The 27,553-nt window shown below is 49.1% G+C and overlaps 1 protein-coding gene across 1 annotated transcript in view; it reads left to right on the forward strand.

Annotated features, from left to right (window-relative positions):
* JPH2 (junctophilin 2) overlaps positions 1–27,553 on the forward strand; it is a 69,509-nt gene that overhangs the window by 10,830 nt on the left and 31,126 nt on the right. Inside the window, exon 2 of the mRNA XM_030309563.1 lies at positions 11,171–11,966. Within this exon, the coding sequence (XP_030165423.1) occupies positions 11,171–11,966 (796 nt within the window). The remainder of the gene's footprint in view (positions 1–11,170; positions 11,967–27,553) is intronic.

Raw genomic sequence — 27,553 nt, forward strand, 5'->3', positions numbered from 1 at the left:
GGAGCCCTGCAGGCCACGGGGACTTGTCCTACACCTGCTGTAACCTGACTCTGCTCCCAGGAGCTGGTCACAAATGCTGCCAGCTTCTCCGCTTTGGGTTGCCTTTCGGTGATCCCGGGAAACCAGGGACAGTGGAGCTCTGATGGGCGGCAGCACTTGGGAGCCGTGGGAAGGGAGTTTGGTGCCACCTTGCAGGCAAGCCAGAGAACAAGGTCTTGGGGTTGTTATAGGAAAAAAGAAATGCAGTCTAAACGCTCACACAAAAGGACTGCTACACTAACTCAAGAGAACCATGCCATGAAGTACTAAAACCATTAAAAAGACAAAGGCAGACCCACCTATACTAGACATTTTAAGGAAACAAGAACCATTTGACAAATATTTATTGAGTGCTTACTATGTGCTAGGCAGTGTTTTCAGTGATGGGGCTAATGGTAGAGTGGGGGAACAGCTAAACATTTAGTCTATTTGTTATATGTATATCCTTGTAAATGAGCAGAAAAGGCCTCTTAGGATCTAGATTGTTAACAGTGATTACCCTTCTCATCCTGGGGAAATAGCACACAAGTTGTTGTTGTTTTTTTTTTTTTTTTAATTTTAAATACTCCTGTATTGTTTGAATTTTGTGCAGTGAGCATATATGATTTTTATAATTTTGTTCCAAGTTATTTATTTTGAGAGAGAGAAAGTTGGGGAGGGAGGGAGGGAGGGAGGGAGGGAGGGAGAGAGAGAGAGAGAGAGAGTATCTGAAGCTGACAGTGCAGAGCCCAATGTGGGGCTTGAACTCACCAACTGTGAGATCATGACCTAAGCTGACATTGGATGCTTGACTGACTGAGCCACTCAGGCACCCCAACTTTTATATTTTTAAAGAGTGTCCTGCCCAGCAACACATATACAACACTTACATATACAAATAAAAAGCCTTCAGGGTGAGGCGCCTGGTTGGCTCAGTTGGTTGAGCGTCTGACTCTTGGTTTCAGCTCAGGGCATGATCTCATGGTTTGTGGGTTTGAGCATTGGGCTCTGTGCTGGGGGTGCAGATCCTGCTTGGGATCCTCTCTCTCCCTCTCATTCTGCCTCTCTCTCTCTCTCAAAAAAAAAAAAAAAAAAAAAAAACAAAAACCAAAAAACAAAAAACAAAAAGAAAAAAGAAAAGAAAAGAAACTGTCAGGGTACAAAAAAGGTTTGGAGGCTCTAAGCAAAGTTCCCCAGAATCTAGGCTCAGATCTAAAAAGATCCCCCTTTGTTCCTCTCCATTCTGGGGTATTCAGCAGTTCAAAGCGAGGCGGGATTGAAAGAGCTGGCAAGGCAGTAGATCTATTCTTTAATCTCAGATGGGCTATGGCCGGGCTGTGTGGCCTTAGGCAGGTCCCTCCACCTCTCTGTGTGCAAGCTTCCTCCTCTGTAAAATGAGGGGGCTGAAGCACACTTACTCCCAAGAGTAAGTCACTTTTTTCTTATATGCAACACCAGCTAATTGACTATAGCTACCTGCAGATGTGATAAGGGGTCCTATGCTCAGCCATATGAGGATCATGATTGATTAGCAATTACTGTTGTGGACACACTGTGGGTAAGAGATGGACCATATGACAGATTACTTGTTGCCTTGAACTAGGTGGTCTCGGAGGGCCACTTATTCTCGGGATTGAGATAGTCTCACCTTGAAGTTGAGGTTGTCAGTGAACATGCTGCACATTTGTAGATATCAGGAACACACCAGTCTGTATTACATGCGGGGTGCTGGCACCAGCGGCTACCATCTCATGAGAGCCCATTACTAAATTTTCAGGAATTTTGCAAGCTGGCTGTTCAACTGTTGGTAGCCTGTCTGGCCACGGTGGGTATACTTACAAGATGGAAATTGGCTAGCACTACAAAATCAGGGTTGTTTGTTTATTTTTCCAAAGAGCTATTCTACCAGCACACCACTGAACATTGTGCTAATATGACATGCCCTTTTTTCCTTCTCACCCAGATGAAGGGTAACCAAGCAGCCTGCTTTGCCTGGGAACTGTCCTGGTTTTAGTACTGAAACTCCCAATCTTGGGAAATCCCTCAGTCTAGGGCAAACTGGGATGACTGGTTACCTTGCAATCCTTTCCCATGAGGCGAAGGGAGCCAACATTTGTTGATGAGAGTCTGAGAGCTCTGCTAGAGAACCCATGTAAATACTCCAGCAGTAGACGCTGCAGGACACCCTCAGATACCCCCCAGGGGCAGAGTCCTCCTTCCCCTTGCTGCCAGGAGCATTGGTCGCTGATGGCTCACAGCCAGGCACTGTTGTCTGTCAGAAGGAGCTGCCTAGCTCAGTGGGCAACCCAGAGCTAATGACTGCTTGATACAGGAGTCCAAAGACCCAGCCTCTTTGGACAACTCTGAAGGGCCATACTAGCTCCAGAGATCCCCATGGGATCACTACAAGCCTTGGCTTGTTCAACTTGAAGAAGTTCAACTTCTTCTGCAGTTGAATCCAGAAGATTCCTTCCTTCCTTCCTTCCTTACAGATGCTCATCCCAAGAGTATTCCCCCAAAATCACTCACATGCAATCTTGGCTTCCTAGGGACCCAAGACTATCCTTGAGGCACTCGGAAACCACTGCAGGGTTTTAGGCGGGGTCACCTGATCAGATCTACATCTTATTAAGATGATGACTCTGGCAGCAGCAAAGGGTGGACTGCAGCATCAGGGGAGGCGGGAGACCAGGGGAGATGCTGTTGTAGTTAACCAGGAGGCACTGGTGCAGCCTGGACTAGATGGATGGGGTGAAGATAAAGAGAAGTGGGGGAAATTAAAGAAATATTCAGAGTCAGGTCTGTCTGTTTCCAAAGCCCAAACAATTTCCATTATTCTGCTGCCCCCAAAGATGTCTCAGGCCTGGCTTGCTTTCTCAGGGACACTGGGTCCATGGTATTTATCAAGGTGGGTTAGAGTTGAGCTGGGATGGGTCCCCTATATTTAGGAGCATCTATATAGGTATCTGTGGCATAAGGGCATGCTTGTTCACTGCTGTGCATTCCTGGTTTACATGGCCCAATTTTGGTGCACCTGGACAAGAGCCACTGACTTCTGGACTCTCGGTTGCTCAGTCCCCTGCCTGCCATTCTCCATCTTAAACAACGTCTGAGATCTGCTGATGACACTTCCATAGTCCTGTCAAAGATCTTGTGCTGACATCTGACACTATGGGAAAGGATTTGAGGAAGGACCAAGAATGGCTATTAGACCAAATAGACAAGATATAGATGAGATAGCTGTATAAGAGGTAAGAAGTGACAAATGTCTCAAGCAATGAGAGTATGGAGGAAAAAAGATACTCCAGGAAGGTTTTCTGGAGGAGATGACTTTGAAGCTGGGCTTTGGTGGATTTGGGAAGACAAAACTAGGAGGGTGAATTGGGACCAGGTCATGAAGACAATGGACTGTCAGGTCAGGACTTCCATAGGCAGCGGGGACCACAGGAGAGGAGTTAGCCCTGATTCTTCTCTCTCCATCTCTGTTCAGTCCTCCAGGGACACTGGTGTTCAGACCTCAGACAGTTTCCTGGAAATAGGCAGGTGTCACTGGCCAGAGGGGGTGATGTTCTCAGTGTCCATTCTGTATTTGGAGGCAGAATCCCTGGTCTGGGCCACATGTCTCTTCTCTGGGTCAAAGTGGGTTCTTGATCTCCTAGACTTCCCTTGGGTTTCTGAAATGGTCCGCTCCCTTCAGAGCTGAGGTCTGGATGAAGGATTGCAAACCTTTAGCTCGTAAGGGATGTTCTCAGATTCCTAGAGGCGTAGAGGAGAAAGCACTGGTCAGGACACCTCGCTGTGACCACCAACAGCTGCTGTACTTGAAGCAAGTAATTTAAATTCTTAGTTTCGATTGTTCCAACTATAAAATCACAATGATGACACCTATACCTGTTAGGATATTTTTTTTTGTCTGTGGGAAACAGAAAACCCTAACTCCAAGTGAATTAAATAAGCATTTTCTACAGAAATATAATGTGGACTACAGATGCAATTTAAAATTTTCTAGTAGCCACAGGTAAAAAGGTGAAATTAACTTTAATAATATATTTTATTTAGGGGCACCTGGATGGCTCAGTTGGTTAAGCATCTGACTCTTGATCTCAGCTTGATTTCAGGGTCTGAATTTGAGCCCTACGTTGGGCTCCATGTTGGGTGTGGAGCCTCCTTAAAAAATATATATTTTATTTGACCCAATAACCAAAATACCATCTCTACATGTAATCAATATATAATTATTAGTGATGTATTTTACATTTTTTTGGTGCTAATTCTTTGCAATCTGGTGCTCAATAACCACCTGTGTCTCCTGGCTGCCATGTTGGACAGCACAGACTTAAACAATAAGGATATTTATAATCTCACATAGAGAAGAATCCAGAGGTAAGAGAGTCTCAGGATTGGTTAACTTGGAGGCTCAACAATGTCAACAAGGACCCAGGGTCCTGCCATGTTCTGCTCTGCATCCATATAGTGTCAACTCTATTCTCAGTGGCTTCATGGTACTAGGTTGGCTGCCACAGCTCCAGGGGTCACCTCCACATGCAGCAATACCCAGCAGCAGAAGAGTGTATGCCTGCATGTTTCTCCTTATAAGAACTAGGAACTCTTTCCTGCCTCCCTGGCCTGCCCCCCAGCAAACTCTCCCTCCGGTCTCAATGCTGGATTTCATCAAATGCTCACATCGAATCCAATCATTGGCAAGGTAAGTAGACATGAAGTCTGGCTGAGAGCAATCAGGATTTACCCCTGGATAAGGAACCTTTCTCTGAGGCCCAGGAAGGAGGTCTGGGCCCTTGAACAGAACGAGGTTCCATCAGCAAAGGAGAAATCCGCTATTGGGTAACCACTGGGATCTGCATGACACCTGCCAGGTACAGCATGTCACAGGTTTGACAGAAGGAACGGAGCCAACTGGTTAACGAGAGGCTAGTGTAGAGTTTTGCAGCTCTTACTCAAGTTGCATATTTGAGCCATCAGAGGTGCTTTAAAAAACTCCAGTGTCCACGTCAGTTACGTCATAATCTCTCCCCCAAAGGGTGGATCTTGTACTATAAATATGGTTTCCAGAAACTACTCTCTCATGTGTGTCTACAGGGTGTGGAGGCAGGTCTCATTGATGAAGAGAACCCCCCAAATTTTCTTCCTCCCAAGGACAGAAACTTTAAGGCCTCCTGGGTCAGAGATGTGGCCAAAGCAGCCAAGCCTGGGCATCCCAGCGCATAAGCCTGCTTTCTTACAAGCAAGCAGACGTAGGTGGAAAATTGGAGCTGGGCTCGTTCTCTCCCTCTGAGTTCTTTCTGTCCTCCCCGGCTCCTTTTCAACTCTCCAGTTAATCCTTTCTGGGCGAGCTTTTCTGAGCAAAGATTCTAGCCTGCCAAAACTAGCCTTTATTGAGCACTTACTGTGTACTAGCTGCCTCACATATGGTTCATTTATTCCTTGGTCCGCCAATCCTCCCTCACCACCTAAGGCCTGGACCATTATCACTCTGCATCACTGGTGTGGCTGCCTAACATTTATTTCTGTGGTGGTTGCTTAAATCTAGTCTATCCTTGGCACTCAACTCTATGCCTCTTGAGGGTGGAGATCATGTCTATTTATCACTGTGTCCCCAGCATCTAACACCAAGAATTCCAGGTCCATAGCAAATACTCGTTAAATTCAAACAAGTGAATGAACGATGATCTAAAGTATGTATCATTATCTCCATTTTAAGAAGGACAAGCTGAGGCTCAGCAGGCTTAAATAGTTCGACATGTTTTAGAACTATTTGGCATCAGAGTCAAGGTTGAAACCCAGCTTATTCTGTACTAAACCAGAAGGGCAACTGCAGGGAGAAGATGATATTCAGGTTTTATTAACTTTAGGAGCCTGGTGTGAGGGACAGAACGGTATTTACCAGCCTTTTACATGTACCCCAATAATTTCCAGGGTTTGGGCTGCTAAATCTAGACCTGACCACATTGGCAGCCACTGCCAGTCACTATTGAGTACTTACCATGTGCTGAGTCATGAAGGAAAAAAGAAAATGTGGTTCCTGCCCCTGGAAGAATGGAAGGGTATCACTGCAGAGAAGATACAGATTCATCAGATGTTTACTGTAGGCTTCCTTGGGCCTGGGAATTGTGCTAGATGCTGGGATCATAGCAGGAATAAGCTGGATATGGCTCCCTCCCTCTTGGAAGCCAAAGTCCAGTGGGAAAGGCTTATGGTGGACAAATGACCTTAACAGTTATTTAATTGCAATTGGGAAAAGTGCCAAGAAGAACAGGGAGACATGACATCATATGGCAGTACTCAGGGGGCAGGGTTCAAGAAACCCTCCTGGATGAAGTCATATTTAAGCTGAAACTTGAAATATCAAAAGAAGTTGGCCAGGGGAAGAGAGAAGGGAAGAGCACGCTGAGAAGAGGTGGAGGGGGACGGGAGCATGTGCAAAGGTCCTGAGGTAGAAAGGCAAATGTGACTGGAGACGGGGTCAGAGGCTGAGAATCCTGCCTCTTACCCTGAGGGCAGTGAGAATCCCTGTAGAGTCTACAAGGCCAAGTGAGGGGCCAGCCCAAAGGTGATCAGGAAGCACTTCCTTCCATAGAAAGCTCATCTTAGCCAGATGGCTGTGGGCAGGGTCCTCCTTTTCCCTCTCTTCAGATGCAGATGCTGCGTTCTTCCAGTCCCCAGGGAGAGCTGTCCTGTCTTAGAGAGAGTCAGGCTGGGGATGGCCCCAGCACTTGGCTTTTCCCCCTTCCCAGGGCCCTGTCACTCCCAGTCTCCCCTGGGTGTCTGTGCCTCTTGCCACTTGCTTGTAAGTTTCCTAATATAGCCTGGCCGTTTCCTCCCCAGCTGGTGGCCGAGAGCAATCTCAGTTTCTCTTGGGCTTAAAGGGACCATGTCAGCCCATCTCACGCCAACTTTAAGCTAAAGGCAGATTGGTTGATTTAATTTCACAAACGTGTCCAACCCAGAGATTAGATGTCCTCTGTCTTTCTCCCAGGTTACCAACTTCTCTGCTCCATTCTTGTTCACTTTCTCCTTTCACATATTTGTTTTTCTTCTTTCTTCTGAGCACAGTAAGGAGCACAGCTGGACATGGATGGGAGTTTTGGTATATTTATTAGCTTTGTCACCTTGGGTGAGTCTTATAGGAACCATTAAATACCTCTCTGGGAGTGAGCTGTGCAGATTTCTGGAGGAAGACTGTTTCAGGCAGAGGGAGCAGCAAACAGAAAGGCCCCGAAGCAGGGGCATGGCTCATGGAATGGGAGGAACAATAAGGAGGACTTTGTGGCCAGAGTGGAGTGAGGGAAAGGAGGAATGCAGGGATGTGAGGACAGAGGAGCGATGGGGATGAGATCAGGTTAGGTCTGTGGATCACTAAGGACTTCAGCTTTTCCTCTGAATGAGAAGAGGCAGAGCAGTGTCGTGATTTTTGACTTTATTACATTTGGACAGAATCCCTGTGATTAGTGAGCTAGGAATGGACAGAGGCGCACGGACAGAGAGAGACCAGCGTGGCAGCCATTATGCAAATCCAGGACGAGAGACAACAGTGGCTCAGGCTACCAACTAGTAGCAGGGGGGTGTGAGAAGTGGCCAGATTTCAGAGTCACTTGGAAAGGAGAGTTGACAGGATTTTCCAATGGTATTTGCAGAATGCTGTGCTGGAGTGGTTTTTTTCTTAAAAATTTATTTACAAATTAGATTATTTGTTACATCAAGGTATAGTTTCCAGGCAGAGAATTCATTTTAAGTGCACGGTCTTGACAAATGTATACACCTGTGTAACCACCAGTACAATCAAGGTGTAGAACATTTCCATCAGTTCGGAAAGTTCCCTTGTACCCCTCTGTGGTAGATCCCTCCTACCTGCAGCCCTGGTAACCACAGATCTGCTTTCTGTCACTATACTTTAGTTTTTTTTCCCCAGGCTTTTATGTAGTTGGAATCGCACAGTTTGTATTCTTTCATCTCTGGCTTTATTCACTTAGCATGTTTTTGAGATCCATCAGTGTTGGATATGCCAGCAGTCTATTCCTTTTTAACGCTGACCAGTATTCCACCGTGTGGCTGACCACCGTCCATCCATTTACCAGTTGATGGACATTTGGGTTGTTTCCATTTTTTTAAAAAAATTTTAATTTATTTATTTTTGAGAGAGAGAGATACAGAACACAAGCAGGGGTAGGGCAGAGAGAGACAGGGAGACACAGAATCCGAAGCAGGCTCCAGGCTCCGAGCTGTTAGCAGAGAGCCCAATGCAGGGTTCAAACCCACGAACCATGAAATCATGACCTGAGCTGAAGTCGGACGCTTAACCAACTGAGCCACCCAGGAACCGGGGTTGTTTCCTTGTTTGTTGTTGTTTCCTTTTTAATCTTCCCCAAACCCTAGAAGGTGGGTATTATTTTTCCATTTTCCAGATAAGCAAATTGAAAATCTGAAGAAGTAACTTGTCCAAAGTTCTCCAGATTAGATATTTGAGATCAGTTTGTCTCTGACTGCAAGTTTCTGTCTGTCCCCTTGCCTCCCATATAATGTGACCACATGTGAATGAGCTTAGAAAGGGGAACACATTAGTTTTAACTCTCCACTCTCTCATCCCCTGGACCACGTTCTCTTTGCTCTGCTCTCTGCACCTGCCACACAAACCCATTTTCCCACTTCCTCAAGCTTGAGTCAGACCTTGGGTTCATACCCCAGTTCTGCTCCTTCCTTACTAGGTGACTTTGGGCAAGTCACACAATCTCTCTGAATCATCCACCTGTGAAATGGAGATCATATTTTCATCTTCTTCTATGAGATCATGTCCAGTGATATCTCCTTTCTCTCTCTCCACTTCCCTTTGGCCCTTTTATAGCTCATATTCCATGGTCATTGGCTTTCCATGGCTGGTCACTGACAGGAGGAGAGCTCTGATGTCCCTCTCACTGCTGGCTGTGTGCCTGCCTGTAGAGAGGCTGCAAACAAATTAAGCCAGACTTTCTGGTGGTGAGGCCCAGAAATTGGTATTTTTTAGAGCTTCTGAAGGGCAGCCAGGATAGAGAACTGGGGGCTCAGAGTGTGAACTTCGGGCATCAGATAGACTTGGGTTTGGATTCTGCCTCCTTGGTCAAGTCACTTAACCTCTCAGACCACCAACTTCCTCTCCTGTAAATGAGCATCGTCAAGGGACCGACCTGATAGGAACTTTGAGATGTTTAAATGAGCCCTTGGCACTGTACATGACTCTTAATGCAGTCTCTTCATGCAGAAAGTGATGGGGGCGGGGTGGGAGTAGGGGCCCAAGGTGGAGTAGCCTGGGCTGGGAGGGACCAGATAGTATAGAGTCATAGGGACACGCTGTCCTTCCCCTGCAGAGTCACAATGCAGGTCCTTCTAGAATTCCAGTGTCTCAGAGTTAGGCCAAACTTTAGAGAGTTTCATATCTAACATGTCATTGACAGGGCAATCAAGGCCTTAAGAAGGGAAGAGAGTTGCCCAAGGTCACACAATGAGATGGAGTTTCTGGGGAGGTTCAGCCAATCAATCAGCAAGTATTTACAGAGCACCCCTATGTGCCAGGCCCTATTGTAGATGCTGGGGCTACATCAGAGACCAAAACAGGAAAGATCCCTGCCCTCATGAATTTCCATTCTAGTGAGGAAAGAAAAGCAATAAATGCAACAATTAAGTCATATGATATGTTAGAAGAGGATACATACCATAGAAAACAGTAGATAAGGGGTAGATAAGGGTGCTTGTGCTCAAGCAGATGGCAATTTTAAATAGGGTGGTCAGGATAGGCCTCACTGAGCAGAGACATGAAGCGTATCTGGAGGGAAGGAGTTCCAAGCAGAGATACCGGCCAGTGCAAAGGCCCGAATGGGAGCATGCCTGTTGGGTTGAGCTTAGGAATCCCTTACCTGGCCGGCCGTTTCAGTTCCCTAGCCATCCTGGGCATTTGCTGGGAAGAAGGCCATTTGGGGCCTTTTTTGGTTAACCAGGGTAAAGTATCAGCTCATGTTAAAACAAAGGCTCTGAATTTCCCCCCTCAACTCCGTGAACACTATGGCAGATACTGTCCTGCATGCTGAAGGCATAAAGATGAAGGCAGGGAGCTGGCTTTCGGCAGGCTACTCACATAGGCTCTTGTTCCCAGGAGCTCACGTGCTCACACCGATGGACACGCAAGGCCTGCACTGATGATACCTCCTTGTACATGCCATTATCCTGTACACACACGGTCTTACATGGTCTCAGTTTCCCTGCTGCCCACAACCTCATACACTCAGCCTCAAGTGCCACATGTTATTCTGTGCTTTAACACTCAGACAGGCTTGCATACTTAGAACATCTCACATCCCCATGATGTCACCTCCACAGGAACTTGGGCACTTAGCCCACCTTGCACGCTATGATGACTACGCGCATGCATTTAACCTCACACATAGATAGATGTACCTGCTCCCACAAGTCCGCACGCTTTGAACCTCTACTGGTTTTGCACCCTCACTCAATTTTGCCTTTCCTTTCATACGCAAGACCTCAAATACTCGCATGACCTTACGTTACATCTCATTACATCGCACTCATGTGATCTCGGTCACCCTCTGCGCACACACTGCCTCGCACACTCATGATCTGACAGCCTTCCAGGACCCTGCACACTCCCACAAATGCAAATATTCACACTACGGCACAAACTCACTGTCTTGCCCACTCGTGCTCTTGCACAATCTGTGTACTCGTTCAAATTCACACTCACCGAACCTCATCTGCTCGGGCAACTTCGCACTTTAAAACTGACTCACCCCGCCTGGCACACTCGTGACCTTGCTGTGCTCCTACCACCAGAAATATTCACACCATCCCGCAGACTCCTTTTGGCCACTCACTCGTTTAACCGCACGCACTCCGGGGCCTCGCCCGCTCACGCAGCGTCACACGCTGACGCCCACTCGCGCGACCTCACTGTGGCCGCCGGGAATAGTCCCGCCACTGCGCTGCGCAGAGGGCGGTCGCACTTCTGTCCTCGCACCCTCACGGACCACGCGCCCCCTCCCCCCCGCGTCGTCCGCCCTCCCACCCGCGCGCTCGTCGCCCCGGCCCGCCTCGCCCCACGCCCGCAGGGCCCTCCCAGCCGCCCACTGACGCGCCCTCTCCTCGCCCGCAGGGACCTACCAGGGCCAGTTCACCAACGGCATGCGCCACGGCTACGGCGTGCGCCAGAGCGTGCCCTACGGGATGGCCGTGGTGGTGCGCTCGCCGCTGCGCACGTCGCTCTCGTCCCTGCGCAGCGAGCACAGCAACGGCACGGTGGCCCCGGACTCGCCCGCGTCGCCCGCCCCCGACGGCCCGACGCCGCCCCCGGCCGCCATCCCGCGCGGCGGCTTCGCGCTCAGCCTGCTGGCCAACGCCGAGGCGGCGCGGGCGCCCAAGGGCGGCGGCCTCTTCCAGCGGGGCGCGCTGCTGGGCCGGCTGAGGCGCGCGGAGTCGCGCACGTCGCTGGGCAGCCAGCGCAGCCGCGTCAGCTTCCTCAAGAGCGACCTCAGCTCCGGCGCCAGCGACGCCGCGTCCACCGCCAGCCTGGGCGAGGGCGCCGAGGGCGCGGAGGGCGCCGACGAGGCCGCGCCCTTCGAGGCCGACATCGACGCCACCACCACCGAGACCTACATGGGCGAGTGGAAGAACGACAAGCGCTCGGGCTTCGGCGTGAGCGAGCGCTCCAGCGGCCTCCGCTACGAGGGCGAGTGGCTGGACAACCTGCGCCACGGCTACGGCTGCACCACGCTGCCCGACGGCCACCGCGAGGAGGGCAAGTACCGCCACAACGTGCTGGTCAAGGGCACCAAGCGCCGCGTGCTGCCGCTCAAGAGCAGCAAGGTCCGCCAGAAGGTGGAGCACAGCGTGGAGGGCGCCCAGCGCGCCGCCGCCATCGCGCGCCAGAAGGCCGAGATCGCCGCCTCCAGGTAGGCCCCCGGGGGCTGGGCGCAGGCGGGGTGGGCCCCCGCCGGGGAAGGGGGTCCCGGGGGCAGGGCGACCCTGGAGGCCCGGTCTCCAAGGCTGTTCTGCTTCTTTCACCGTCAGGGCTTCTCCCCGACCTTTAGAGAGTTAACTGGAGGTGCTTCTGGTCCCCTGTCCATCCACCCATTCATCCAACCCTCCATTCAGTAACCCTTCCGTTCATCCAGCCTTTCTAAGAGCCACCTGGACGACCATCTCTTCACCCCAACCACCCACTCCACTTTCTGATTACACATTCAACCCCCAGCCACCCGTCCAGCCACCCAGTCATCCATTCATTCTCCCAGCCCCTTCATTCACCTAACTTCTCCACTACCCGCCCGAACAACCACTCCAGTCACTCAGCCTCTCTAACATCTACCTGGACAACCACCCACCCACCCAACCACTTCCTCCTCCACCCCCACCCACCCATCCAACTTTCTATCCTTTTACCCACCCAACCCTCTATTCATCCACCTGTCCACCCAACCGCCTAGACACCCGCCCATTCAACCACCCATCCACCCCTTATTCACCAGCCACCCATGTTCACTCACCTACTACTCCTATCCGCCAAGCCACCCATCTTTTGATTGATTTATTATTATTATTATTATTTTAATTTACATCCAAGTTAGCATGCAGTACAATAATGATTTCAGGAATCGAATCCAGTGATTCATCCCCTATGTATAACACCCAGTGCTCATCCCAACAGATGTCTTCCTTAGTGCCCCTTACCCATTTAGCCCATCCCCCCGCCCACAACCCCTCCAGCAACCCTCAGTTTGTTTTCTGTACTTAAGAGTCTCTTAATGTATTTTTGCTTCCCTTCCCTTATGTTCATCGGTTTTGTATTTTAAGTTCCTCATATGAGTGAAGTCATCTGATATTTGTCCTTCTCTGACTAATTTCACTTAGCATAATACCCTCTAGTTCCATCCATGTAGTTGCAAATGGCAAGATTTCATTTTTTTTTATCTCTGAGTAATATTCCATTGTGTGTGTGTGTGTGTGTGTGTATATATATATATATATATATATATATATATATATACCACATCTTCTTTATCCATTCATCCATCGATGGACATTTGGGCTTGTTCCATACTTTGGCTATTGTTGATAGTGCTGCTATAAATGTTGGAGTGCATGTGCCCCTTCAAAACAGCACACCTGTATGCCTTGGATAAATACCTAGTAGTGCAATCGCTGGGTCTTAGGGTAGTTCTATTTTTAATTTTTTGAGTAAGCTCCACACTGTTTTCCAGAGTGGCGGCACCAGTTTGCATTCCCACCAGCAGTGCCAACAGGTTCCTCTTTCTCCGCATCCTCGCCAACATCTGTTGTTGCCTGAGTTGTTAATGTGAGCCATTCTGACAGGTGTGAGATGGTATCTCATTGTGGGTTTGATTTGTATTTATTTCCCTGATGATGAGTGATGTTGAGCATTTTTTCCTGTGTCTGTTAGCCATCTGGAGGTCTTCTTTGGAAAAGTGTCTATTCATGTCTTTTTCCCATTTCTTCACTGGATTATTTGTTTTTTGGGTGTTGAGTTTGATAAGTTCTTTATAGATTTTGGATACTAACCCTTTACCTGATATGTCATTGGCAAATATCTTCTCCCATTCTGTTGGTTGCCTTTTGGTTTCGCTGACTGTTTCCTTTGCTGTGCAGAAGCTTTTTATTTTGATGAGGTCCCAATAGTTCATTTTCGCTTTTGTCTTCCTTGCCTCCGGAGATGTATTGGGTAAGAAGTTGCTGCGGCTGGCAGAGTCAAAGAGGATTTGCCAACTTTCTCCTCTAGGATTTCTCTAGCAATCCTCTAGGATTCCTGTCTTAGGTTTGGGTCTTTCATCCGTTTTGAGTTTCTTTTTGTGTATAGTGTAAGAAAGTGGTCCAGGTTCATTTTTCTGCATGCCACTGTCCAGTTTTCCCAGCACCATTTGCTGAAGAGACTGTCTGTATTCCGCAGGATATTCTCCCGCTTTGTCAAAGATTAGTTTGCCAGACGTTTGTGGGTCCATTTCTGCACCAAGCCACCCATGTTAACATCCATCCATGCATTCATTCACCTAGCCACCTCCGTTCACCAAATCTCCTCCATTTATCCAACCACCCCCATCACCCAGCCATGCTTCCATCCACTGAAACAACGTCCAGTCCCACCCACCTACCCAGTCACGCAAGCACCCGTCTATCATCCGTCTATCCGACCCCCTCCAGTGTCCAACTGTAACTTCCACTCACTCAGCTGCTATCACCCATCCATCTACCGGCCCTGTGTCCAGGCACCTTCCTATCCATTCAGCAACCACCCTTTCATTCACGTTCAGATCCCTCCATGTCTTCTCGTTGTACTTCGGAAAAGGTTCTAATGTTGTCTTCAAACATCTATAGCTCTTGCTGTGCACATGGCACTATTTTAGTAGTTTATAAATATTGACTCATTTCATTTCCTTAAGGACTTTATAAGATGGGTACTATTTTTATTTACATTTTACAGATCGGCTAAATGAGGCTTAGAGAGATAAAGTGACTTGTTCCAAATCACCCAGATAGTGAGTGGCCCTTCATAAATCTGGTTCCTACGCTTCTATTTAGCCCCCTTCCCTTCCCTTTGCTTTCCTTCCCTTCCCTTTCCTTCTTTCTTTTGAGAGAGAGAGAAAGCGTGTGAGCGGGGGAGGGGCAGAGAGAGGGAGACAGAGGATCAGAAGCAGGCTCCCCTCGCTGTCAGCGCAGAGCCAGACCGTGGGGCTCAGACCCACGAACCACAAGATCATGACCTGAACTGAAATCAGGAGTCGGACGCTTAACCGACTGAGCCACTGAGGCGCCCCATCTTGTTGCCCATCTAATTCCTACTCTTCCTTCAGGTCAAGCCTGACTCCCTTAGAGGGCTGATGAAACCCAGTCCCTGTCACTTAACTGCATGGACGTTTTCTTAGAACATCTTGCAGTTGCAGCTATGTGCTGCTCGTGGGATTTGTTTTTAGCCTACCACTTATAAAGGGCTCCTTATGGGCCGGTCACTGTTCTGAGACCTTTACTTAACTGAGACCTTATATTAACTCACTTAATCTTTGTAACATCTCAAAAAGGTAGGTACTGTTATTATTGCCATCTCACAAATGTGGAGTGAGCTGCGGGGACATCAGCGGGTGTGACAGGACAGTGGTGAAAAGCATTCGTCTCTCCTGGTGCCCATGACAATCCTGCTGGTGGCTCTAAATGGCCTGGGCTGGAGGCTGTGGCTCTTTGGTCTTCAGGGTTAAGCCAACCTAAGATCAAATCCCGGATCTATCCTCTGTCAGCTGAGAGCTGGGCGGATCAGTTTGCCTGTCCCAGCTTGAGTTTCCCCACGTGTGGTACAGCTATTTCTTTGTTGTATGTTCTCGGCCAAGTCCGTTTTCTTCTTCAACCTCCATTGTGTCATCTTGAAAAATAAGGTTAGTCTGAGGGTTAACAAAGACAGTGCAGGTCCTGTGGTTTACAGTCCTGTCATGGGGCGAGTTCTCCTGGAAGCCGAATTTGAGGTGGAGATCAGGGTACAGCAAGTTTATGGGGAGGACTCAGGATCAACATTTGTGGGGAAGGGAAGGAAGCTGGATTGGGCAGGAGACGCTGGGCTGCAGTGCAGTCCCTACAAAGGCCTCAGCCAACCACAAGGGGTGCGCTGCTGTGGAGACGACCTTCAGAGCTGTCCCTAATTGAGGTGAGGTCGCTGGATCTTTACACCCTCTGCATTGGGTGCAGCTACCTTCCAGAAAGGGGTGTGAGGGGCACCTGGGTGGCTCAGGCGGTTAAGCATCCAACTTTGGCTCAGGTCATGACCTCACAGTTTGTGGGTTCAAGCCCCGCATCGGGCTCTTTGCTGACAGCTCAGAGCCTGGAGCCCGCTTCGGATTCTGTGTGTGTGTGTCTCTCTCTCTGCCTCTCCCCCACTCACACTCTGTCTCTCTCTCTCTCTCTCAAAAATAAACAAACATTAAAAAAAGAAAGAAAGAAAGGGGTGTGAGCTGGGGCTGGACGGTTCTGTTCAGCCAAGGGCAATCCCTGGACAGGGCTGACAACCGGTGTCACTCTGAGTGGCCGAGGGGAGGAGGAGAGGAGAAATAAGTCCTTCAGTCCCGAAGGGGAAACTGGGTGGTGCATCACAGTATCTGCTACAGTGTGGGACACCCAGCAAGGGCTCAGTAAGCATTACTAGTCACTGTCGTCATTTAGTGAATTCATTATACAGATGTGGAAACTGAGGCCCAGGAAGGAACATAATATGCCGGAGACTGCCTGGCAAGCAAATGAGAGAACGAAGGCTTCAGCCCCGACGTTTCTGATTCTAAAAAGCTTTAAACAACACGTCTTGCTATCTCTGAACTTTGTGAACTTTAAATTGCTGTGAATGTGTGAGCAGTTAGTAGCATTAAGACAGAAAGATGGTATTTTTAAATCTTAAGAAAAGTACCCATACTCTCTGCCCAGTTTCCCCTAGCGTTAAGTTCTTACGTTATCATGATACATTGGTCAAAGCCAACACTGGTACTTTACTATTTATTAAACTCTAGACTTCGTTTGAATTGTACTGGTTTTTCCACTGTTGTCCGTTTCCTGTTCCTGGGTTCCATCCGGTGTCCAGCATTGCCATTGTTGTTTCTCTTCAGTCTTCTCTGGTCTGGGACAGGTTTTCAGCCTTCCTTTGTTTTTTACGACCTTGACAGTTTTGAGAACTACCAGCCGGGTGTTTTGTAGAATGTCCCTCAGTTTGATGTTTGTCTCATCGTTAGACGGAGGTTATGGGTTTCGGGGAAGAAGACTATAGAGGTGAGGTGTCCTTATCACATCATATCAGGACACATGGTCTCAACATGACTTGTCACAGAGGATGTTAACCTTGATCACCTGGTGTCTGCCAGATTACCATTTCCCCCTTCCCGTACTCTGTTCTTTGGAATACAGACACTAGGTTCAGTCCACACCTCAGAGGGAGAAAGTTCTGGAATGAAGCTCCAGAGGGAGGAGTATCAACATACATTAGCTGGAATTCTTCTGGAAGGAAGATCTGTCCCTTCCTCCAAAGGGAACATTTTAAATTATTACGCCAAGTGTGTATTGTTATGGCAGGCATAAACCAGCACTGTCCTGGGCCACCCTGGGACGTGGCAGAGCTCACAATAGGTAAGAGCTTGGGCTCTTGATTTGGGAGATCATGAGTTAGAGTTCTTGCTCTTCTACTGCAGAGCTGTGTGACTTTGCCCAGATTGCTTCGCCACTCTGAACCCTGGATCTTCTTCCCTCCTAGAGTTGTTTTGAGCAGTAGATGAGCTAATGCCTAGAAAACGTCTGGTGCAGAGAAGCCAGGAGCCAAAGCAGTCATGGTCATCATCTAACATGTTTGGTTTGGAAGGTGAGGAAATGGAAGCTGGGGAAGAAGGAGGGGTTTCCCCTGAGCTCTTCCCTGCTGGGGGCAAAATCTCGCCGTCTCTGCCCCCCTTGCTTTCCCTGACCTCCTTGTCCTTTCTGCCAAGTCCTGTGCCCTTGAATGTGACGAGCTCCGTTGGAGCTGCCAAGCCTAGAACTGGGAACTGAGTCTTGGGAGTGAGAAGGTAGTATTTGGCTTCTTCTACAAGGTCTGCCAGGAGGGGAGCGCAGGGAAGATTTGGATTCCTCGTGGGTCTAGGGAACACATTCTGTATGCCTATGGGGCTGTTGCCATGTGGGGGGCAGCTCCCTGGCTCCGTTTTAAGCTCAGACTGAATTTCCAATTAAGGGAATCTTTGGGTTAGGAGGGAAAGCAGGGTTGTCTCCCTCACAGGGGTTTTGGTGAGTAATCGAGCTTCAGAGCAACAGGGAGCATCCCCAGCGGCCACCAGACTCCTTGGTCCAGGCAGACCTGGGTTTTCTCTCTGTTGTGGCCTCAAGTTCCTGGTCCTGGGCTTCCATGGATCTTGTCAGCTTAGATTCTAGGATTGGGGTAGCTTTTCCAGGGGGAAGAGAGAAAGTGGAGAAAGCATGTCCCCCTAAAATGGGCTATGGACTGAAAAATATTCTAGACCTACAGTCACCAATAGGGTAGTCTCTCAGTGGCTGCTGAGCTCTTGAAATGGGGCCGATCTGAACTGAGATGTGCTGTTAAGGGAGAAATGCACTTACTGGGTTTTGGAGACTTAGCAAGAAAAAAAGTATAAAATAATTTTATATTGATTTTTCATATTGATTGCATGTTGAAATGGTTCTTTAGATATATTGGGCTGGGTAGAATGTATCATTATATTATTATTAAGTTAATAATGTTAGTAACATAATTACTAAATTAATTTCATCTGTGTCATTTTACTTTTTTGAATGTGGCTGTTAGAAAATTTAAAAATTACGTATGTGATTCACATTGTATTTTTATTGGACAGTTTTGCTCTAGACCCATCCAGGGCTCCAGGAGATAGTCCAACCCCTTCCCTGACCAGATGGGAGAGTCGCAGTAAGAAAGGGACAAAGAAATACCTGTGGCCACTAAGTGGTCGAGGGGGAACTAGCCTCAGGTCTTCTGATTTTGTGGCTAAAAACTTAAAAAAAAATTTTTTTTTTAATGTTTACTTATTTTTGAGAAAGAGACAGAGCGTGAGTGGGGGAGGGGCAGAGACAGAGACAGAGACAGAGACAGAATCCAATGCAGTCTCCAGGCTCTGAGCTGTCAGCACAGAGCCTGACATGGGGCTTGAACCCATGAACAATGAGATCATGACTTGAGCTGGAGTTGGGTACTTAACCGACTGAGCCTCCCAGGAGCCACTAAAAATTCTTTTTGTAATGCCTTTTAAGGTTATAGATCCTGGTGGAGGGAAGCTGGATGTTTGGGGAGTGCCTGAATGTTTCTGGTTGTCATGCCAACTCTGTGATGATAAACGGCTCCCTTCCATAAGGAGCACAGGGAGTGAGGGGTTAAGAGTGCTGCTTTGGTCTTGTGTTTTGCTTGCTTTATCTTATCTCCAGACTTCAGTTCTCTCATCTCTAAAAGGAAAATAATGATACTACCTTAAGTCAGAGACTGCACGTGAACCACTCAGCACAGGACTGGAAGAGGAAGAGCCCAGTAAATGTTAGCTGCTTGGTCATCATAGTATTCTTGTTCTCGTTCCTGCTCTTGTGTCCCTAGGGCAGAGCCAGGGGCTGGCCCTGCAGGAGTTCTCAGCTGCCGCAGGGTGTGAGGTTTGGAACACCTCAGGTTTTGTGCAGGATGGCATCAGTGTGGCCCTGAGGACAGGACCTGCTGAGTGGGCCTGTCTTCTGCTCCTCTGCTCCCCGCCCCCACATCTCCTCCCTGGACTGGCCCTGGAAGTTCCCCAGTTGAGTGTAAGGTTAGACCTGGTTTGCAGGTTCCTGGGAGGTGATGTGTCGGGTGAGCAGGAGCGTGTGTGTTATGGTGGCTAAGAGTTCGGACTGTGATGTTGAATGGACCCAGGTGTGAATCTGGGTTCAGCTTCCTATAAGCAGTGTGACCCTAGGCAAATTACCTCACCTCTCTGAAACTCACATTCCTCTTCAGTCAAGTGAGAATTAAATTGAATCCATCTTCAAAGTGTTGTTGAAGAGAATAAAAAAAAAAAAAAAAAGTAGCCCACATAAAGGGCCTATGTGTTGAACGCGGGCAAGGTAGTATAAGCTTTACTGTGAATCATGCATCATTCTGTACTAATCTAAGCGTCTTCCCTGAGAATGAAATTGCCCCGAGGGAAAGCCCCATCTTCTGTCACAGTCCTTACAACTGTGTTTCCCAAACTTGCCCCTTGTGCATGCCACCATCCCATTTCTTGGTACATCCCATCCCCTTTCTACTTACTTTCTTAATATCTTTCTTTAAATCAACTTACTTAAAAGTACTTATATATGTTTATTGAAAAGGAAGGCTTTCTAATCACTGTTGAAAATGGAAAACCAATATCATGTTCTGAAACAGAGGTCAAACTGTTACTACCAAAGGTGCTTAAACCGGAAGTCTGCTCTCTTTTTGTTAAAGAGAGACATTGGCAAGAGATTGACAGGTGTGAAAGACCTATATGCGCCTGGCCAAGGTTTGTCCTAGACCAACAAGACACATGGGTCTGGCCCTGTTTCCGGCTGGGGCTTTGCACCTGCCAACCCTCATTTCCAGAACCACCAGGGTATGCAGACCCAGGGGGAAGAGGGCCTGGCCTTGGACCAGGTCTAAGGGAGGATGTTGGCAATTTGTTTATTTCATTTTTATTTGACAAACATCCATGTAGTCCTTATTTCTGAGAGCCAGGCAGGATCCTAAGTACCTTATGTGTGTTAACTTAGTTAATCCGCAAAACAACCCTATGAAGAAGGTACTATTTTACCACTTTACAGATGAGGAAACTGAGGCACAGACAGGTTAAGTATCTTAAATATAGTCGTTCAGCTGAGTAATGGCAGAACTGGGAACTGACACCCCAGAACCAGAAGACCTGGTTCTAGAATGCTCTTAACTATTATCTGACCTTTGGCAGGTTTTCTTTCACATACTGATTAGCACTTACTCTTTGCCAGGTTTGTGCTGGGGCACAGGGCACCCAGTGGACCAGTGTGGTCAGCATCCTCTGGGGACTCATAGCTTAGTGGCAAAGACAGACAGGGCTTCAGCACAGCCCATGGTGGGTTGGAGGGAGGTCCAAGGAAAGAACTGCCCCGGGGGTGGTCTGGGAAAGCTCTCTGCAGGTGGTGGGTGACTCTGGCTGGGAGTTTGCCGGATGGAGAAGAGGGAGAGAAAGGTCGCTTCAGGTAGAGGCACGGAGGTGGGAACGTGTGTGGTGTATTTTGGGAGCAGTGAGTCATGGGGAGCTGGAGCGGGCGGGGAATAGACTGGAGATAAGGCTGGGAAGGCAGCCGAGGGCCAGGGTAGGACGGGCTGTGAATGCCAGCTTGAGGAGTGTCAGACGTGCGGTGTGCGGGCATTACTCTAGGTGCCCAGCTGAATTCACTCATCTCATGCTAATGGTGGCACATGGAGATTTCTTTAACATGCTTCAAGTCACACAGCTAGTAAGTGCTGGGGCGGAGATTCCGGCCCCAGCGTCTGCATCGTCCTCCACCATGCTACCATTTCACATACAGCGAACTTCTCTCTCCTTTTTCTTTTTTCCTTTTCTTTTTTTTACATTGCTCAGAACAACATACTTGTTAAAATTAAATGATATTCAGAATAATAAAAGATAAAAAAGGAATCAAACCCCTCTCCTACTTCTGTCTCAGCCACACCTCCGGCGTGACCGTTGTTAAGCGTTCACTTACAGCCCTCTTCCTCTTACCTATTCTGAGTTTGTTGTTTCCTTTTGCAACGAGGATTACCTCTATAATGGTCTTTAGCTTGCTTTTTTGGCTTCATGTGTTTTGAGGGTTTTTTTTTTTCTATCTTCTACACATAAATCTTCCCTGTTCTTAACAGTTGCTTACTATTCCGTAGTTTGGAAATACCATGATTTATTTAACCAGATCTCTCTTGAGGGACATTGAAACAATTTCACGCTTTCACACTGACAAAAAAGGCTGTAGTGAACCTGCTTGGACACATACTCTTGCTCACAGAAGAGTAGGCTGGCGAAAGGGATGGCTTAGCCCGTTCCCTTATTCCATCAGGGACATTCGACCGTCCTTGGAATGCATGGGAAATATGATGCCAGCTAACCTGGGTCTTTGCAAGGAACTGAACTCTTGACGTTCACTGTCAAAATGTGAATATGGTGGTCTCTCTCCTCCAGTACTCAAGGATTTACACAAACAAGCAGAAATCCAAACCATTCCTGTCTAATGTCCCCCCACCATATCTGTTCAATAGATATTTAAGAATAATTGTTGGATTGTTAGCCTGCTGGCATGCCCCCCACGTCTCTGCCTGTCCTTGCTTGCACAGATCTGCACTTATGGGTTACAGTCCCAGAAGCAGAATTGCCAATTCAAAAAGAATGTGCATTTTTATTATTACCAGAGCCCCGGTTAACCTCCTAAGGGGGTGCACCAAATTTATACCCTCCCCCCACCACCAGTAGTGCCCAGGAGGGCGGTTTTCCTCAAACTCTCACCAACACCATGTATCATCAGTCTTTTGCATCCTTGCCAAATTATTTGAGCACAATCAGGTCTTCCATAAACCCAGTGACCACCATCAACTACCCAGGCTCATAGAGGCAAAAGTTAGCCCTTAGCTTGCCTCTTGAGGTTCCTCCTTGGTCTGGGGTTCCATTGAGGGGGATTAAACTCCTGCAGAAGGTCTTGAGGATGTTGTAAAGGCCCCTGACACTCGACTCCTGCCCTCCATCACATCCCTCCTTGGAGAATTGCCAGTGGACAAAATCCCTTTGCTCCCAGAGACTGAAGACCGGGGTGAATGGAATGTCCTGAGTTGTCAGAGCTGGACTCCTGTGACATACAAGAGGCAGCTGTGACTCCAAGGCCGGCCTCTGAGCTGAGTGGTCTGGGGAGACAGAAGACCTTACTTGGGCCCCTGGCAGCAAGAAGATGTTCAAACTATGAGGCAGTGTACTTGGGGAAGCCAGACCTTCTAAGCTTGGAGAATGGGAAACCAGAGAAAAGACCCAGTGAGCTCCTATCACTCCTCAGAAAAATCCTGTCAGAACTGGACTTTAGGGAGAACACAGCCCAATGTGCCCATGTCACAGATGGGGAAACTAAGCTCTGGAAAGGGATAGGCACCCAACCAGGGGCATGCAGTGAACCAGGGGCAGAGGAAAAAGAGAGAGAGAGAGGCATGGCTGGAGGGCTCTGGTGAAATCTCAGTTGACTTCTGGGTCACATTTAACAAATCAACTAGGAAGAAGACAGGGCTCTGGAAGGTGGAAAGGCATGGTTTTCTCTCCCCTACCCTTAGCCCTTATAGCCCTTGCAGAACCTGTCCAGCTTGATTTTTTAGCCTCAGTAGCAGAGTCAGAAAACAGGCCCAACAGCCTGCACGTTCAGGAGAAGAATGCTGCTTTCTTTCAATGCAAGTGTTTCCCCACATCCTGTGAAAGGTCCGACCACACGAAGCCAGTGCTTGGCCCCTGACTCTGGCACTTGAGTGGAGCTCCAGCAGCACAGGGGATGCAGAGGGAAGGCAGTGGCTCGAGGGCTCAGCTCAGGGCTGGGCTGCCTGGGTTCTAGTCCTGGACACTGGCTGGCTGCATGGGCTAGTGACTCCCCTGTACCTCCATTTCTCTAAGATGGGATCCTGAGAGAACCTGCCTCGTGGGCATATGAGAAGTCAGTGCTTGGCACAGATCAGTGCCCCGTTCCCACCACTGTGTGCCAGGCTCTGTGCTGATGCCCTTTATACACACCATCTCATTTAGTCCTCACAGTGAGGTGCTGTTTATATGTAATAAATAACCCATTGTGTAAGCCAGGAAACTAGCCCAAAGGCCTAAAGTAACTGACACAACCAGTCTTTGAATTCTCAGATCCGGACTCTGCCCACTTAAGCACAGGTGAAAGAGGAAGTCCTTCAGCTTGAACCTGTCAAATCATTATCCTGCCCATCTGACATTCGGTGCCTGGATCTTGGCACCTGGCTGGCCTTTTGTATGGCAGAGCAGTTGAGGGGATAGGCTGGGAAGATGGGGAAATCGAGGTTCGAATCCCACATTGTTACATGACTGTGTGTCCTTGGTCCTCTCTGAGCCTCTAGAGAGGTATGTTCCCACCTGTAGAGTGGGGACAGTGTCAGCCTTGCCTCCTAGGTCATGGTGGGGACTAAATGAGGGGGTGTGCTTAGAGGGTTTGTATGGTCTTGGTGCTCAGCAGGTGCTTGGTGAGTAGAGGCCATGGCCAGTTTTATCATCAGAAACTCAGGCAAGCGGAACATGGAGAGGCCAGCAGGCTCTTCCTCCAAGCTCATCTGTCCCCAAGTGCAAGCCCTTTTGCTCCCCTGGGTTTCCAAAGCCCAGTCCAACTTCCACTTGACTTCCTAAGTCCATACCAGTGAGTCCCTGCCATTGGGAGAGGAGTTAAAAATAAAGCCCAGTCTTCAAATCCTTCAAGTAAACACCCAGCTCTCTAAAAATAGTGCCTTTGCAACTGGTCTCCAGAGCCAGGCTGGCCTTGAGGGATAGAACTTGGCGGACCTGGTTCTCACAGTCGGGCAGGCACGGGCCAAGCCTCTATACCACCCCACCTTGCCACCAAGCCTCTGGTCCCAAGGGGGATCCACATGTCTCCAGCCCCTTTTGCCTGTCTCCACTGCCACCAGCCCGGTGCTGGCCACCAGCCCCTCTTGCTGCAGAACTGTAAGGGCCCCTCAGCAGCTCTTCACTCCTCTTGTTGCCCTGTACTCTTCTCTGCACAACAGTTGGAGTGAGCTTTTGTAAATGTAAGCCTGAGCATGCCACTCTGGTAAGCAAAACTTTCCTGGGGCCCTTAGTTCGGGTTCCCCCAAAAGCAGAGCCTGAGGCAGGGATTTGGGTACAGGTAGTTGATTTGAGAGGTGATGCAGGAAGAAGGTAAGAGGGGTAAGTGGGTAGAGTAGAGACAGGGAAGAAGGAAAAGCCAGTCTAAGGGTGTATTGCTGAGGCATTACTACAGGCCACAGGGAATGGATGGGCTGGGACCTTAGTACAGAACACCCCCCAGATTGTCACCTGAAGGATGGAGGGTGGGTGGACAAAGCATGGCTCACCCACTCCAGCCCCCCATTCCCTGAAGATTTCCCCTGGGGGTATAAATCCTTGTCTACTTCCTGGTGTGCTTGCACTTGGAGTGGGGTTGAAGGGGCCTCCTGCAGCATAAGAGCAGGCTCTGGGCAGAAAGCAGAAAGCTGTGCTTGGGTGAGACACCAGCAGTGCCAGGGGAATGTGTGTAACTTCCCTCCACAGCAGCAGGTGAAATTAGGAGAACACTGAGGAGATGTGATATGGGCATCGGGGATGTCTGCTTCTGGCAGAAATTTCAGATTTCTTTCTTTGGCCCATAAGCCCCCTCCTGTCTGGCTCCAGCTGACCCCACCAGCCCCATCTCACGTGCTGTCCCTGTCACCCAGCCTCAGCCACAGTTCCTCCGAAGGGTTCTTCTCTTTTCTGCCTCTGGTCCTTTGCATATACTGTTCATGTTGCCTGAAATGGCCCTTACTCTTTAGTTTGCTAACAACACCTTCTCATTCATCAGCCCTCACTCAGCTCGAATGTTGCTTCCTCTGAGCTCTCTTCTGGTTCGGCTTCCCTGTGTTATGTGCCCCTGCTTCAACTGCAGCCCTCCTGCCATTGTCTGTATCCATCCTGTGTTCTCTGCTAGGTTGTATACTCCTTGAGGGTAGGGGTCCTGCCTGCCGTGTTCACTGCCCGGTACCAGCACCTGTCATGGCACCCAGCACGTAGTGGGTCTCAGGAGGTGTTGCTGACTAAGGTTAGGTCCCAAACATCTCATGATGGGAAGCACCCTCCATTTGACTCATTAAAGCTCATTTAAGCCTTCAGATACATTCAGCAAATGTTTATTGAGCACCTGTTATGTGTCAGGTAGTGTTCTAGGCTCTTGGGGAAGAAAAGCTAAAGATCCTGGCCTTCATGGAGTTGAAATTCTAGTTGAGCAGACAGAAGAAGTAAATTATAGAGCATGGGGTAGGGGGTGAGCCGCCTTGTTACATAAGTGGTCAGGGCAGGCCTCGTTGAGAAAGTGACACAAAGGAGTTGAAAGAATCAGCCGGTGGGATGTCTGGGGGAAGAGCAGCCCAGCCACGTGCGGGCAGAGCCAGAAGGAAGCTCCAAGGTGTGCATGCGCCTGGTGTCCTCTGGGAACAGCAAGGAGACCAGCATGGCTGCTGTGGAGTGGGAGAGGAGATCAATAGCAGAAGAGGCCAGAGAGAGTGTGCGGCTGGGGCAAGGACAGGTCACTGTATCAGCAAGGGAGCCACTGGCCACGTGTGGCAGTTTAAGTTTATGTTAGTTGAAATGAAATAAATCGAAAGCTCCATTCTTAGGTTGCGTTGGGCATGTGTCAAGCCCTGGTAGCTACTGCATTGGACAGCACAGACAGAGTCCATTTCCCCCACTGAAAGCCCTATTGGACAGTACCTTGGTGGGGCCTGCGACCTTGCCCGTCCATAGCTGGATGCACATCTGGGGGTCCTTTCCTCACTTCCCAAAGTGGGTATAATTAAAGCATGCAAACACAGACAATGTCAGAATGCCTTTCCCAGCATCCTTGCCAGGTGGACCTTTAGTCACTGCTTCTGTATCTCCAGGCAGAGGAGACACCCCTCCTGAGAAGGTCCAGGCCAACCTTGGAGAGCTTTGACTTGGGTTTGCTAAAACCAGAAGAATGTTTTGCCTCTCTGTACCTTCTGAGCATCAGACCCAGTTCTGCCCTTGGGGCCTGTATCAGTTAGAACAGTACTCAGCCGCCGGTGTCAGAACCTGCCTTTAGTGTCTTAGCGTCTAGGCTGACCTTCTTCCATAAGATCAGAGAGGCCATACAAGGCTGTCGCGGCAGCCCCGTGATGCCCACAGTGACCTGCCTCCAGCTGTCTTCCCCCCCTGCTCTCCTGAGCATGTGTCTTGTGCCCTCATCCTCAGAGATGGCCACCACATCCCCTGGCTTCACCTCTGCATTCCAGGGCAGAGGTCACAAGGCAACAACTCCTCTTCATGGGTAAGTGAACCCCACCCCAGGGACTGACATCTCATTCTCCAGAACGGATTGCATGGCCTTCACTGCATGTAAGGAGTCTGGGAAAATGAGTATTTTTAGCCAGACATGTTTCCTAAACAAGATTAGCCTTCTGGTAGTGGGGAGCATAGAGAAAATGGATATTTGGTGAGCAGCTGGCAATGTCTGCCCTTGACCCACATCCCTGCAGAGATTTAAAAACTGTCTTAACTGCCCCAGGTTCCCTTTCTTTGGCCTCTGCTCTCAGGTCTCCTCACTGACTCCATTTTCTAGGTGGAGAATCAGAGGCACAGACATACATCATCTGGTGTCAGAGCACAGGTTTGGGGGCCGGACAGATAATCCTGGCTCCTTGGGCTGTGGAATGTGGAGGAAAGTAGTTTAGTACTTACTGCTAAGGGTGTTGTGAGGCCCAAACAAGGTAACCCAAGAACTAGCCACAGTGCCTGACACACAGCAGTCACGCTGTAGAGGCAGTTGCTGTCTTTATTATTGTACTTGTTACCGCTCTTACTTCAGTGAGTCCTTCTGGTGGTGTTGAACGAGGAACCAGGGAGCCCGGACCAGGTGAGCTCTCTGCTGGGGTCGCCATGGTGTTCCCATAATGCCAGCAGTCACTCCAGGGAGAGCCTCTCTCTGTACATCTCGAGAAGGGATGTGGGGTGGGGCCGCAGAGGAGGAGGGGCTTCAGTGGGATCCATCTCCACAGCCACCTTTGGCCAAGCCACGTCCTGTGTGAGGGCTGTCGCGTTACTGCTGAGCGCCGTTCCCATCAGCCCTGGCTCGGGCAACCCTGTCTGGGAAGGGGGTGTTACCCCAAGGTCGTGGAAGCCCGCTGCCTAAACTGTACCCCGTAGGACTTGCAGCCTTGCTAGAAGCCTGGCTAGGTGTGGGGGCCCTTCAG

Source organism: Lynx canadensis, chromosome A3 (genome assembly GCF_007474595.2).
Source record: "Lynx canadensis isolate LIC74 chromosome A3, mLynCan4.pri.v2, whole genome shotgun sequence".
Lineage (NCBI taxonomy): Eukaryota > Metazoa > Chordata > Mammalia > Carnivora > Felidae > Lynx > Lynx canadensis.